This window comes from Cherax quadricarinatus, chromosome 50 (genome assembly GCF_038502225.1).
Source record: "Cherax quadricarinatus isolate ZL_2023a chromosome 50, ASM3850222v1, whole genome shotgun sequence".
NCBI classification, from domain to species: Eukaryota; Metazoa; Arthropoda; class Malacostraca; order Decapoda; family Parastacidae; genus Cherax; species Cherax quadricarinatus.
The window spans coordinates 21,084,672-21,099,993 of record NC_091341.1 but is presented as its reverse complement, the minus strand read 5'-3'; the positions used below and the strand labels follow the sequence as shown (position 1 = coordinate 21,099,993).

The following is a 15,322-nucleotide window of genomic DNA, read 5'->3' as shown; positions in this document are numbered from 1 at the left end:
AAACCAGGCAATCTACAAGAAAGTGGAGAACTGAAATAGGGACCCGACAAACCTGACAGAAAGGAATAGGGCGCCTATACATGAGATACTCATGGGTAAGGTGTATGACCAATGCGGAGCTGGGAGAGTGCAGTCTCCTGAGAACGGCAACGGTAGTAAGAAGAGGGCCACAAACCTAAAAGCGGTTTAACCCTTAAACTGTCCAAACGTAGATCTACGTTTTTTCAACATTTGAAAGTATGTAAAAAAAGCAGATTTTTTTTTTTTACATTTGAAAACGTGTAAAAAACTTTGATCTACTTTTTTTTTTATATTTGAAAATATGTAAAAAAAACGTAGATCTACTTTTGGAGCACTACGCATGTGAACGTAGATCTGCTTGGACAGTTTAAGTGTTAGAGTGCAATTTGTTACAGTGCATGCCCGTCCACCGTTGTTGCCAACGGCTGCGGAGATGGTCCAAGATGACTGGAAAATAGTTCCTGAGCGGAATACCTCTATAAGAAACCGGAAATCATGTACCGCTGACCACGCAGCAACATCTGCTTGCTCATTACCCTGCACACCAAAGTGTTTAGGGACCCAGCAGAAAGCGACATTTTTATTTTTGCTAGCCACACGGCACAATCACTGTTGAATACGAAGGACCAATGGATGAGGGGAATTAGACTGTTTAATGGCTTGTAAATTGTGAGGTGATTACACTGCTAACCGAGCCACAGGTACAATAAAATAGCCACTCAACCAGTACATGTAACTTCCTTAGATTGAACCAGATTGCCTCCCAATGTCCCTAGAAGCTGTACGACCCCTACGGGTTTAGCACTTCCCCAGTTTATTTAAGTACAGGTACACAAATACAATTATCATACATAGTGTAAATTACCCAGGATAACCAAAAAAAAAAAAAAAAAAAGTCAAAGTGACTTATTTCCACCGATTACAACAGACTCTGATATCCTTCCTCGCGGACTTGAACACAGAAGTGAGAAGTGTCCAAGAAACTGGAAGGAGACAGTGGTTCATGTTCAGTATCGAGAGTAACACTGAACATAACATGACAACTCGATTCCTCTTCCTTTTACCCACTGCCAAATATCTTAAAAGAATCTTTGTCTATAAGGCTACAACGCTGCCAGTGACGACACTCGCTACACCAGCACTTACCTTATAGATGGACGCTGGATTATGACCGCAATCACGAGGTAGTAACAGTAATCCTGGGGAATTTATAACATGGGAAACGGGAAATAATGGAGCGAGTAATGAGTGTGGCACAACCTCACACCAGCAGGCACAACAAATGACTGCAGGGATAAACATAAACTGTAAAACCTTCTCCAACACAATATCAAAACAATCGAAACTAAACAAAAGACAATCAAGTAACTCGATCTGAACTCTTTACTTGCCTTTATGTATAAGGAAAAATAGGATGCAATACTCTATATGTATTTAAATGTCACTGCTTTGTTGGCTGCTGTAAGGTATTCGATTGTATGTAATACTTGAAGAACTAAGAGGATTGTTCAGTCGTTAAGCAAGTTTATATTTAGTATTTGGTACTGAACGTAACATATTTTTTTTTATAATTTTCGTGAGGGCCCACAGAGGTTACGAGTGCATAAAAAGTACATTATATAGATATAACATAGCATAACCTGTTAAAAACATCATATCTGGTTCTTCAGTACCATGTAAATTACTGGTTCTTCATGGTACTCTGCCCTAATAAAAACGAATAAGAAAATAAGTACTTACTTAAGACACTAAACTCGTGTGGATCATTCACAACTAGAGGTGTTGGAGGCTCGATCCTCCGACTGCTAATCTCACGATAAATACACTACTCCTGCAGTCAGTCTGCAATAATAGGGCGATATACATCTTCAGTTTGGGTCTTCGTCTTTTCTCCTTGAGATTCTTCTATGTCTGGGTTATTAATACCACTACCCAGGAAGATTAACAAATAAGTTTATCCAAGAATAATCTTTGTAGTCTTACTTTTGTTTTACATAATAATATATATGTAAATTACTTGTGGTAGCCCCTCCCAAAAAAGTCAAAGTGACTTATTTCCACTGGAGTGTGTGTTTGATTTATTAAATAACATGGTGATTGTAGGTCCAGGAGAACATATAGATGAACTGTAGACACTGGATATACTGAAAGAGAAAGAATAAAGCAGCTGAAAATAAACCTTGAATACAAAACTGCCTGGTGGCTAAAGCTCCCGCTTCACACACGGAGGGCCCGGGTTCGATTCCCGGCGGGTGGAAACATTTCGACACGTTTCCTTACACCTGTTGTCCTGTTCACCTAGCAGCAAATAGGTACCTGGGTGTTAGTCGACTGGTGTGGGTCGCATCCTGGGGGACAAGATTAAGGACCCCAATGGAAATAAGTTAGACAGTCCTCGATGACGCACTGACTTTCTTGGGTTATCCTGGGTGGCTAACCCTCCGGGGTTAAAAATCCGAACGAAATCTTATCTTATCTTATCTTATCATAATATCTTGCTTCAAATTTTGTAAAACAGTTTGAAACTAAAACCATTTTTGTTGTAGACAAAGTGAACACAGTTTTTTAGTACCAACAGTAGGAGGCCAGGACTCACTCTCATAGAGCATTATTATAATCATGGGGGGAACGCTAAACCCGTAGGATTATATAGCGCTTGTGGGAAGGCCCGGGGCTGGACTCACTTCAGGGAACTGAAGCAGATCCAGTTCCCTAGATTAAGAGCCTCTCACCAGCATCAAGGAACCTTCCTTGAGGGGAGTGTTACAGCAGAGCATTATTATGATAATCAAAAAAGAAGCGCTAAACCTACCAGGGTTATGTACAGTAGAGTAGCCACTCAGGTGGAACGAAGGAACAAAGGTGTGAGGTGTCACAGTGACCTGCTTACAAATGTGTCACACCCACTTGGGAGGTCACCCTTCTCTACCGCTCGGACGACTCTCTCTCGTAATTAAGAAATATTGATGTGTTAAAGAGTGGTTGATTATTATTATAATAAAAAAGAAGCGCTAAACCACAAGGGCCATACAGCTAAAGAGTGCTTGAAAATGGTTGTACTTAACCGGTTGACGGGGTTGATTCACAGCTCCTGGCTCCGCCTCTTCGCTGGTTGCTACTGTGTCTTGCATGTGCAAGTCTATAGTTAGAAACATTTCAAGTAGATTTAAGATAACTTAGTTGTCTTAAGATCTGATTATCAAATAGAATGATCGTTGTAAGCATAAAAAATTGTTTGTTAAGAGAGCAATGTTAAAATATTAATACGGACAGCAGTAACTAAACATTGATAGTTTTATCTATAATATTTTTGGAGGTATTCTTTTCTATATTAATCAGGGAAAAACATTAAGCCCATATAACGCCTGGGGAAATGGAAGGCATTCTGGCTCGATCAAAGGAAAGGGAGAATAAGTCCAGTTCCTTGGATCAAGAGTCCATGAGTCTGAAGGATGATTGGGCTCTGGAGAGGCAGATTTGGTTACTTTGTGTCACTAACTCAGCAGGTTAATAATCCGAATAAAATCTTTGATGTGTTTTTAAACCTTTTGTTTTTTAAGGAAGTTGGTACATTATTATTAGGGAGCGCTAAATCCGTAGGGATTATACAACGTCTGTGGGGGGGGGGGGATTTGGAAGGTATTCAGGCTCAGTTCAAGGAACTGGAGCACAGATCCAGCTCCCTAGATAAATTGTTATAATCAAAGAAAGCGCTAAACTATTCCCTAGGTAAAGAGCCCCTGATCAGGGTCCAGTTACCTCCTATGAGTAGAGTTGGCATATAAGCTTCAGAATATTCTGGCACTGCTCATATAGCATCCTGTACGATTGGTCTGTGGTATTAATGACCTAGTTATCGAAGCACCTTAATGGAAATAAGTCAGACTGACTTTTGGGGGGTTATCCTAGGTAATTTACATTACGTATGATAATTGTACTTATGTACCTGTGCCTAAATATACTTACTTATACTTTACATCTCTCGAGGTAAGGTCATTATCTCTCCCCTTTTTTCTGTTTACTTGAGAAGGCTTTCACCAGGAGGTCCGTCGCTTTGTCTTGGAGCAGTCGATCATGTTTCTGTGTACCAGCGGCCTGACAAGTGACCCTTGACGAACACCTTGCTGCAGCTCTGAGAGGCTCTGGCGCTGCAAGATTTGGGTGCTGTGATGCTGCGAGGCTGTGGTGCTGCGAGGCTGCGGAGCTGAGAAGCTGTGGTGCCGCGAGGCGGTGGCGCTGCGAGGTTCTGGTGCTGCGAGGCTGTGGTGGTGCGGTGCTACGAGGCTCTGGTGGTGCGGTGCTGTGAAGCTCTGGTGGTGCAGTGCTGCAAGGCTCTGGTGGTGCGGTGCTGTGAAGCTCTGGTGGTGCAGTGCTGCAAGGCTCTGGTGGTGCAGTGCTGCGAGGCTCTGGTTGTGCAGTACTGCGAGGCTGTGGTGGTGCAGTGCTGCAAGGCTATGGTGGTGCATTGCTGCGAGGCTCTGGTGGTGCAGTGCTGCGAGGCTGTGGTGATGCAATGCTGCGAGGCTCTGGTGGTGCAGTGCTGGGAAGCCCTAGTGGTGCAGTGCTGCGAGGCTCTGGTGGTTCAGTGCTGCAAAGTTGTGGTGGTGCAGTGCTGCAAGGTTGTGGTAGTGCAGTGCTGCAAGGCTGTGGTGGTGGTGCTGTGAGGCTCTGGTGCTGCAAGGCTCTGGTGCTGCGAGGCTCTGGTGGTGCAGTGGTACGAGGCTCTGGTGGTGCAGTGCTGCGAAGCTCTGGTGGTGCAGTGCTGCGAGGCTCTGGTGGTGGTGCTGCAAGGCTCTGGTGTTGCAGTGCTGCGAGGCTCTGGTGTTGCAGTGCTGCAAGGGTCTGGTGCTGCAAGGCTCTGGTGCTACGAGGGTCTGGTGCTGCAAGGCTCTGGTGCTACGAGGCTCTGGCGGTGCAATGCTGCGAGGCTCTGGTGCTGCGGCGGTATCATCTGTGCAGCTCCTCCAACTCTTACAACCCTTAAAACAACAACAACAACAACAACAACAACAAAGTAATAAGAGCATTTTAAATTGCCTAGTGTTTACATATTGATATGTGAATATTTACGATGATTGTATTGAATACAACATTATAGACATACATTAGTGGCAAAACGTAACAAAATAACAAAATAAGCAAACTCGTAGACACAGGTCATACTGAGAACTGGGCTATCCAATAATTTCTACAAAATTTGTATAAACCTCTTGACGTTGGTGAGGGGCTCTTGATCTAAGGAATTGGATCTGTGCTCCGGTTCCCTGAACTGAGCCTGAGTACCTTCCGTCCCCCCCCCCCACATGCGCTGTATAATCCTACGGGTTTAGTGTTTTCCATGATTGTAATAATATATAAACCCTTGTATTATAATAAAAAAGAAACGCTAAATCCAATAAACCCTTGTTAAAACTTCAAATTATGCAGAATTCCTAAATAAAAACTTATTACAGGTCAACTCCAGCTGATATAGGCCTAACTAAATGTTGACTTTCCCAGAGGAAATATTATACTGTATATTGCTGAAAAGAAAGATTATTAGTATTATTATTATAATCAAAAAGAAGCGCTAAACTACAAGGGCTATACAACATCTGCTGAAAAGAAAGAAATTTAGTAATTGCTACACACTGCCTAATAGCTATAATTACAACCATAAGCTCCAGCTGTGGGCCATCATATGACTATAATAATAATAATAGGTGGCCCATGGCCTGGTAGGCAACGCTCTTGCCTTGCAGTGTGTGTCTGTGGTTTGATTCCCGGGAAGGGTGGAAACATTGGGCGTTTCATTACACCTGTCTCGTTCACCTAGCAAGCAAGTAGGTTCCTGGGTGTTAGTCAACTGGTGTGGGTGGCATCCTGGGGGACAAGATTGAGGGCCCCAATAGAAATAAGACAGTTCCTCGATTTTGTTCGGATTTTTAACCTCGGAGGGGTTAAAAATCTTAACCTTTAATAAACTTTATTTCTATAAGTACATGATTCAACTTATACAGACCATGGCTGACATCAGTGACATACTATATAGAAATCCCCTTGTTATGCAGAGCATTTTGGGCAAATTAGGTCATTTTGTCCCCAGGATGCGACTCACACCCAGGTACCTTTTATTGTTAGGTGAACATGGACAGGTGTCTTTAGGAAAAACACCCTAATCTTTGCACCTGTACTGGGGCTCGAACCATGGACCGTAATGTGAGAGCCGAGTATTAGTTTATGTATTTACTGCTTTAATCTTTGTTGCTTTCCTGTTAGTTTTATATCCCTGACTTTTTTGTTTAAGAATTCTTCCTAATGCTTTATATCTTTGTGAGGATTAATAGTGGTTTAAACCATTGTCTCCAGTAAATTTTATCATGTTTCTGAAAATGCAAAATTGTGCTTCATTATTAAATATGATTTATCTTTGATAATACTATGCAGTATTTTATAGGTTGATAAATGAGACACATGTGCAACATTTGGGTATCCAGAATAAAGATACCCAAATGTTGCACATGTCCCATTTATAATTCAATTTTTATTCTGGTGTAGGTACACATAAATACATTATGTATATAAATTATTATACATAGCAGCATATGTGTAGACTGTTTATTCACATTTTATTGGCTGTTTATCTTTCAGAGGCTCATTTTGTAAGATTATAAGCAAGTCATGTCAGGAGGCAAGTTTGCCCAACCAGCACGCAAACTCCATGCTCAAGATATTCTTCAACTGCAAAATATAGGTAATTGTGAAAGTTTCACTAATACTGTACAGTACAGTGGTACCCTGAGTTTCGTACACCTCCCAACTCAAACACTTACGTAAGTGTATTTTTGGGAATTTGAAATGGACTAATCTAACTTACATTATGGGAACAAATCCGTTCGGTAATGGCACTCAGCCTTCTGGAACGAATTATGGCCGAAACTCGGGGTACCACCGTATGCAGCTTTAACCCTTAAACTGTCCAAATGTAGATCTGCATTTACGTGCATAGTGCTCCCACCTTGATTTTCTCCATTTGAAAATATGTAAAAAACATAGATCTATGTTTGGAGTGCTACGCGAGTGAACGTAGATCTACGTTTGGACAGTTTAAGGGTTAACATTAAACTTAGTTTTACTGTACCTGCAAAGCATGACTCAAATATGCAAACAGCTTGATTTCCAGTGACATTTTCAGTTATTTATGCAAGCCAATCTAGTAATTCAAATTTCAAGTTTACTTGATATGTTTGCAATGTTTTTTAAAGAAATATAGGTAAATTATTTGCAAAGTTTGTTTTCATGGAAATATTTTTCTATAATGATAACTTCTTATGAAGTATTCATGGAATAGACAAAATATAGCCTTTCATTTCTAGAAAATAAAATATAATTTTTATATTTCCATCAGTGTTATGAGGAACTCTCATAACACTGATGAGTACAATTGCAGTGAATGTTTTGCTTTCATTAACATCTTCCACAAAACTTTTAATACCTTGTGCTTAGGATTTTCGTTATTTTTTTTTTTTAACAAACCGGCCATCTCCTACCAAGGTAGGATGACGCAAATTTTTATTATTTTTCTCACAAGCATCTGTGGGTTGAAGCAGCAGCTTATATGCATTGCATATGTTTTTTTTTTGTTTGTTTTGAGAACATGACACAGAGTAACCACTTAGGACATTTGTCACTCAGTGGGGAAAAATTGTTGCCTTTCAAGTTTGTTCCTCCAGTTCTCTGTCATTCTTAAAAAAAATCATTTGCTTGAAATGAGGTTCAGCAATGGATGATACTAAATGTGGTTAATTTTTAACCCTTTGACCGTTGAGACCCAAGATCCTGAAGTGTCTGTGTCGCAAAATATTCAGAAAAAAAAAATTCTTATGAAACGATAATCTTTTCCCAATGGTAATGACACCAAAAGTACAAAATTTGATGGAAAACTTACGGAATTATGCTCTCACAAAGTTAGCAATCTCAGAAGTACATATGCGCATCAGCGATTTTGCCCACTTTGAGTCCTATTTTTAGAATTCCATTTGTTCTATCGATTGAATACAAGAAACCACCCATTTACTGATTTCAACTACCCAAAAAAGTGATCAGAAATCGGCAATTTGCGCAATTTCACGCAAATTAAAAAACATGCCTATTTCAAAATAGGGTCCAGAATAAACAATGCAGAAATTCCTGGCACTAAAATAATATTACCTCTGTTCATTAGTCATGTCTCCAGGCCCCTCTGATATTACTCTTGCTTTCTATTTTGAATTTTTATTCACACAAAAAATAGATGATATACTGTTATGCAGACTACTGCATTATTGTAATAATTGTATAAATAATGTCAACCCATTTGTGATTGCATATTAGAATGGCTAGGCAGACACTTATTGGATGGTGATGTCATTTGTTTACTCTTGAACATTGGCAAAAATCAAACATTTCTGTTACCTTCAGCTCAATTTCAAGGTCCTTTTCATCGTAAAATCAATCAAAATCATCTCTATTTCTGTAATAGGTCTTCCATTCTATCAAATGAGACCAAGAAAACGAGAATACAACCATAAATACTATATGAAAATACACCTCAAAGTCGGTGTCTTAATCCAAAAACACAGAGTTTTTTTTTCTCATTATACACTTTGTGCTGCAGGATATTTTTTATACTGCGTACACTGACCACACAGACCCATTCTCTCACATGTGGGTCTACCAACTTTCTCCCGCTTGATTTGAAGCCACTAGAATTTTGGTGTATTAATACGTCACCGATACTGGCTCGTAAGACATATATATACGACACCGACAGTCAAAGGGTCATCATTTTCAAAAACTAATGTTTATTTTGATGTGTACCCTACATGTTATAACAGACATATAGCACTGTAGTAGGTTTTTGTTTTCTCTTCAGTAAAAATGAGCATACAAAAAAAAAGAAGGGGTAGCTTGTTTGTTCTTGCCTAATGTGTAGAATTGTATACCTTACCTTTGATGAATGCCGAGATTTTTTCTACTCCTGGAGCCCGGCCATAGACCAGGCTCATCTATATGTACATATATGTATATCATAGTCAGTTGTCTTCCTGTAATAGGAAGCTATTGGATTATTTGGGCCCAAGTTGGATGGATTTCAATATTTTTTTATCCATTTTCAAGGAGCTTTAAATAGAGAAGAGTACAATATATAAAGCAGGATCTATCCTGATTCGCTAGTTTTGAATTACAATACTGGAAACTTTCGTATTGCTCAAATTCTGTCACTTGTCACTTTCAGTATCTTATTCATAAGTGTTAATGAATTTATATTATATTCATGAAAAATATTAAACCAGAATAAATTTACTGTACCAGATACCACATACCATAGCTAATAAAATTGGAGAATTGTAGTAGATTCTCTCTTACTATTAGCCAAATATTTCCATTGCTACTTAATACTGCTACAAAATTTTATTCCTAAAGACAACCAATAATGTAGAAAGGAAAAATTATGACAGGTCCATATCATACTGGGTTTGGAACATCTTGGGATTTGGGAAAAGTCATTGTAGTCATCCTTGGTCTTTAGTTACAACATTTGCCGAGATTGCAGTGGAGATGTGTCTTAGAAAGTGCCTCTGTTTAAAACAGAGCTTCAGGCCAATGGACCAGCGACATCTCAGCACCGTGCACATGTACTGATGTGCCAGTGGGCCTGGCAAGTACACTCATACCAGTGAGCCTATGAAATCATTACCATTGAGGATTATATGGCAACTAACGCTGATATATTGAATGGAAAAGGCTCCTGAGAATATAAGATAAAATTGGTTAGAGCATGTTTAGTTGGACATCTGCTGTCTAAGAATCCTTTCAAAGGCATGTTCCTTGGGAGGACAAGGTTTTACACTCTTATGTCTTCTTATATAATGAAATTTAAAAAAAATTCTGCTCGAGCCAAATTACTGCTGTTAAGTTGTAATCAGATTTTAATTAAATGTGAATTTTGAATGTTCTCTTCTTGAATGTTCTCATGAACTATTTTTGACAAAATTTTTGAGGTGTAAAAATCTTTCATATATGTACTAATTCATTTAATAACTGAATTTCATAGGATATTTATTTAGAATATTTTTATGAGTGTTTCATGAAAATTTTTTTTCTAACTATACATAAAATCAAATTCTAGTCAAACAGGAAAGTAATGTCAGTAATTTGCAGGTGACCAATGGTGCTTCCGTGAAGACACTTTCTCCTTCAGTGTGCATCTGATATGGGCTCAAGGAAAAGTAGTTTCATACAGCCAAGACAAGAATGAGGTAAATTACAAGTTAAGTAATTTGTATACAATCATGTTTGATTACCTGGGCTGCATCATGCCTTTCTGCTATTCCTTTTTCAATGTTTGTTCTCTCCTTATTTTTGTATACAGTGGTACCTTGATTTACGAGTTTAGTTCGTTCCTTGACCAAGCTCGTAACTCAATTTACTCGTATGTCAAAACAATTTTCCTCATTGAAATTAAATGAAATGCCTTTAATCCGTTCCAGCCCCGAAAAAACCACCCCAATTTGTTTGTTACGGGTTTTACACAAGAAAAATGTATTTATAAATAAGAAATATTGTATACTCCACCCATAACCTTATCTACTCCTCCCACCATTATCACTACTCCATCCACCATCATCTCTACTCCACCCACCACCCTCACTACTCCACCCACCACCATCACTACTCCATCCACCACTATCAGTACTCCACCCACCAGTCACTACTCCACTGACCACCATGACTACTCCACCCACCACAATCACTACTCCACCAACCTTCATGACTACACCTACCACTATGAATACTCCACCCACCACAATCACTACTCCACTGACCACCATTACTACTCCACCCACCTTAATGTTTCTGGAGAAACTCTTGAGTGTTGAAATGGAGGTTACCTCTTCCCTGGATTTATATGGGAACCAAACAAGGGACAAGGTGCCTTACTACAGTCTGGTATTAGTGTGGGAGTATTATCCTTCCACTTATGTCTTGGAAGAGCATATGGGATGGGACGAAGTACCTGACATTCCTCTGGGTACAGAGTTGGATTTGACTTCAGATACGCCGCCAATTAGTGGCGGCGCATCTAGAGCTCACTCATAACTCGGATTTTGGCTTGCAACTCAAAGCAACAGCTCGTAACTCGAAAAACTCGCATGTTGGGGCATTCGTAAGTCAAGGTACCACTGTACTCACTTTTGCCTTGTTTGTATCTATTATTTATTATTGTTGGTGCTAAACATGTAGTGGTAATACATCATCTGGAAAATGAGAGGCAGTTAGAGTCAGTCTAAGGAAGGGAAAACAGATCCAATTCCTCGGCTAAAGAGCCCCTCATTGACATCAAGGTACCTCCTATGAGATGTTAACCCTTAAACTGTCCAAACGTAGATCTACGTTCACGTGCGTAGTGCTCCATCCTTGATTTTCCCCATTTGAAAGCATGTAAAAAACATAGATTTACGTTCGGAGCCCCCCGCGCGTGGAGGTAGATCTACGTTTGGACAGTTTAAGGGTTAATCTAAAAATTTTGTGAAGTGATGTACTGTTAATATTGGTTCCAAATATTTTCTTTAACATGACTTTCAATTTCTTGCAGTTGACCCATTCATTCTTTTTCACAAAAATATCAGTAATTCTGTTCCATTACTAAGACTAATTTTCTAAAATTTCAACATATTTCCCAAATGAAATAAGGTAATGTATCCATAGTCTTCTTTCTGTATATCGATTACCACAACTTAACCTCATTGAAGTTTTTAAAGAATGCTGCATTTTTTTGCATATACTACATTTGTACTGAGGCCAAGTACGAAAAATCCCTTCATGGCTTTCATTACAAACTACTGTTCTTTAGCTCATCTGTTTATTTTTTATCAAATAATGTGTTGATATTGTACTTTGTTTTTAGGTCACCCTGGATGATGGAGGCTTTAAAATTACTGTTACCAACTGTCAGAATATTCCTGGTGGAAACTCATGGATTTTAGAAGGTTTGTAGTAGGTAATACAGTATATTGTGATTGTACAGTATAATGGAAATAGGATGGATTATGAAATATGTATACTGATAATACCGAGGATATGGACATGGTATTAGTAACAAATTTGGAAACCTGTAACAATTTGTTGTTCAGGCATGTAATGAATAAAAAGGCACAATACTGTGTCTGTAACAATACACAAATAACCCTCACTTAGGAGAATGATGACAACGTTTCAGTCCAACTTGAACAATTAACTAGTTAACAGTCCAAGTTGGACAGAAACATTGTTGAGTTTCATTATCCAATGTGCAGGCATGTAATATTTTACTCTCCCTTTTACTTTACAACAAAACATTAGTTACAGAAATTCAGTGGTCTCACAGGTTACAGGCTACTGTAGTACTTACAGTGGAAACTCTCACAATGTAGGTGTCCCTCTCTTTCGCATGATCCAGGCTTATACAGTATATTAAAATTGCATGAAATTCTCTACTTTTTTTCCCCTGAAGCTTTAATACTGTCAGTGGCATCCCTCACATAAGAGAGAATTTATGTTACACAAAGAATTACTTGCTGAAATGGGCCCATTACATCAATTGCATAGAGAGAGGATTTACTGTACTTTTACCAATAAGATCCATCCTAATGGTAAATAAATCTTGAATCCTGTATATATATTTTTTTTTTTCAACAAGTCGGCCGTCTCCCACCGAGCCAGGGTGACCCAAAAGAAAGAAAATCCCCAAAAAAGGAAATACTTTCATCATCATTTAACACTTTCACCTCACTCACACATAATCACTGTTTTTGCAGAGGTGCTCAGAGTACAACAGTTTAGAAGCATATACGTATAAAGATACACAACATATCCCTCCAAACTGCTAATATCCCAAAACCCCTCCTTTAGAGTGCAGGCATTGTACTTCCCATTTCCAGGACTCAAGTCCGGCTATATAAAAATAACCGGTTTCCCTGAATCCCTTCACTAAATATTACCCTGCTCACACTCCAACAGATCATATATATCATCACTATCATAAAAATACTGTATTTAGTAGTTATATGCGCGAGCGTGTTAGATAGGAGTGAATGGAGACGAATGGTATTTGGGACCTGATGAGCTGTTGGTGTGTGAGCAGGGTAATATTTAGTGAAGGGATCCAGGGAAACCGGTTATTTTTATATAGCCGGCCTTGAGTCCTGGAAATGGGAAGTACAGTGCCTGCACTTTAAAGGAGGGGTTTGGGATATTGGCAGTTTGGAGGGATATGTTGTGTATCTTTATACGTATTATGCTTCTAAACTGTTGTACTCTGAGCACCTCTGCAAAAACAGTGATTATGTGTGAGTGAGGTGAAAGTGTTGAATGAATGATGAAAGTATTTTCTTTTTGGGTCACCCTGCCTCGGTGGGAGACGGCCAACTTGTTAAAAAAAAAAAAAAAAAAAGTGACTACAGTAACATGTCATTGCTCCTATACAGTGAAGCTTCTGTATTTAAGGGTTTCCTTCCTGGACATCCTCTATTCTTGAACACTAAAGCACAGTGTAGTGGATTGTGTCACAGTAAATGTACCAGCCATATCCTTCAGTAATGCATTACTCACTGCCTATCTCCTTTCCTCAACTAAACAAAATTATAAGTCTCATGTATATATGAAATAAAGTTGAACTGACAATTCAGATAGGTGGAGAATGAAGTGTATGAGTGCAAAAGTGAAGTGTTGTGCCTACACACTACTGATGCAGCTCTGTATACTTGATAAGGTAATGGACCATTGTAGAGCAAGTGTAAATCTAAATGTGTTTAATAACCGAAAAAGGAAGGAGGGTTACAAGGTGAAGGGGATCAGTGGAAGACAGTCTAGCACTGTTCCATATAATTTTTCTTTACATGTGATACTGCAATGTGAAGTTCTTTGATGACTGTTCCTGCATATTTCTCCAGGTCAGTATGTAATGGTGGTTGGGGAAATTGAGCAGGTTGGTAATACCAGAGTAGTACAAGCAATCAAGATGGCTGACCTTTCCACCAACACTGTCCATCAATCTACATGGAAACATGAAGTTGCTGAAATAAAAATGCTATTGAAACAGAATCCAAGCATGTGCAGGTGACATATTAGCTACTTAGAAATTTTATTTACTAAGTTAGGTGTAAAAGGACTTGTTTGTAAACAATAAATTGTCTGCCATAATTTAGCAGTGATCTGTTGTTAAATATTACAAATTTAGCTCTGTGCAAACTAGTTTTATAAAGAAAATATAAAACCATTTGTTTTCTTTTACCATTGTTTAAGTGCATGCACCCAAACATGACAGTGGTAGGAAGAGGGGCAGAACCTAAGCATGGTTTGACAGGCAATAATTTGTTGTGGACCAACTCGGACCAGTGTTATTGCCACCAGGTACATCCACGGTTAAAGATTCTCTATTGGTTAGATATTTTCAGCATTTCCATCTTATCCATTTTATTTATTTCCATCTCAAATTCATACACTTTAATTACATCTCTCATTCTACACTTATTATAATCAAAACTAAGCACTAAACCCTCATTCTACATCTTTCTATTCCTTACACTAGTGAAAAGGAGAGAAGGAGGGAGTATATATAGGCCAGGTGGTGGTAGTAGTAGTAGAGCCAGTCAAATACTAAGAAAGAGGAGCACTGCAAGGGAGCTAGGGGCCCACAGAGAGTAGGAAAAATAATGAAGGAACAAATACCCAAGGCAAAGAAAGACAACCCAAAGGAGAAAGAGGAAAGAGAGAGAAGAAAAAGGAATTAGGTTAAGTCACGGGTGTTATGAAGTTTGGAGCATTTTACAATGTAGTGGGAAAGGAAGGCATCTACAGAGATGAAGCCAGGACTAAGATTCATACAAGGAAGGTTGTGTATAAGGAAGGATTCTACCAGACGGCGACTGAAAAAGTTGGAAGTAGGGTAGACAATTTTAGCAAAAGACCAGTCAATAGAATGACTGTGATCTCTGATGTGACAGAAAAGAGCATTGTTGATGCTGGCAAGCCTAACACTACTTTTGTGCTCCTCTTTCTTAATACAGTGGACCCCCGGTTAACGATATTTTTTCACTCCAGAAGTATGTTCAGGTGCCAGTACTGACCGAATTTGTTCCCATAAGGAATATTGTGAAGTAGATTAGTCCATTTCAGACCCCCAAACATACACGTACAAACGCACTTACATAAATACACTTACATAATTGGTCGCATTCGGAGGTGATCGTTATGCGGGGGTCCACTGTATTTAACTGACTCCATTACTATTTTCTACCTC

The 15,322-nt window shown here is 39.0% G+C and overlaps 2 protein-coding genes across 6 annotated transcripts in view; one reads left to right on the top strand and one right to left on the bottom strand.

The window, feature by feature from the left end:
• Window positions 1-1,327, bottom strand: part of Dmtn (transmembrane and coiled-coil domain 2 protein Dmtn) — a 346,336-nt gene extending 345,009 nt beyond the window's left edge. Inside the window, exon 1 of the mRNA XM_053786004.2 lies at window positions 1,168-1,327. The gene's annotated coding sequence lies outside the window, so the exon portion shown is untranslated. The remainder of the gene's footprint in view (window positions 1-1,167) is intronic.
• Window positions 1,328-4,892: 3,565 nt separating this feature from the next.
• On the top strand, window positions 4,893-14,938 carry LOC128695417 (recQ-mediated genome instability protein 2). Of its 5 annotated transcripts, none has more exons than XM_053785997.2 (5): window positions 4,893-5,035; window positions 6,652-6,754; window positions 10,204-10,313; window positions 11,951-12,032; window positions 13,974-14,938. In XM_053785997.2, exons 2-5 carry the CDS (start codon window positions 6,682-6,684, stop codon window positions 14,141-14,143), a joined length of 435 nt encoding a protein of 144 aa, XP_053641972.1. In that variant the 5' UTR covers window positions 4,893-5,035; window positions 6,652-6,681; the 3' UTR covers window positions 14,144-14,938. The 5 variants fall into 5 exon arrangements, with proteins under 5 accessions (XP_053641972.1, XP_053641976.1, XP_053641973.1 ...); XM_053786001.2 differs by having other exon boundaries at window positions 4,901-5,035; window positions 10,204-10,301; XM_053785998.2 differs by having other exon boundaries at window positions 5,034-5,079.
• The last annotated feature ends 384 nt before the right edge of the window (window positions 14,939-15,322 follow it).

What these genes read in the sequence shown, in the direction of transcription:
- LOC128695417 (XM_053785997.2), top strand. Translation starts at nt 6,682, where the DNA reads ATGTCAGGAGGCAAGTTTGCCCAACCAGCACGCAAACTCCATGCTCAA. An exon ending in AGAATGAGGTAAATTACAAG is followed by an intron (nt 10,314 to 11,950) that starts TTAAGTAATTTG and finishes CTTTGTTTTTAG; the next exon opens with GTCACCCTGGATGATGGAGG. An exon ending in AAACTCATGGATTTTAGAAG is followed by an intron (nt 12,033 to 13,973) that starts GTTTGTAGTAGG and finishes ATATTTCTCCAG; the next exon opens with GTCAGTATGTAATGGTGGTT.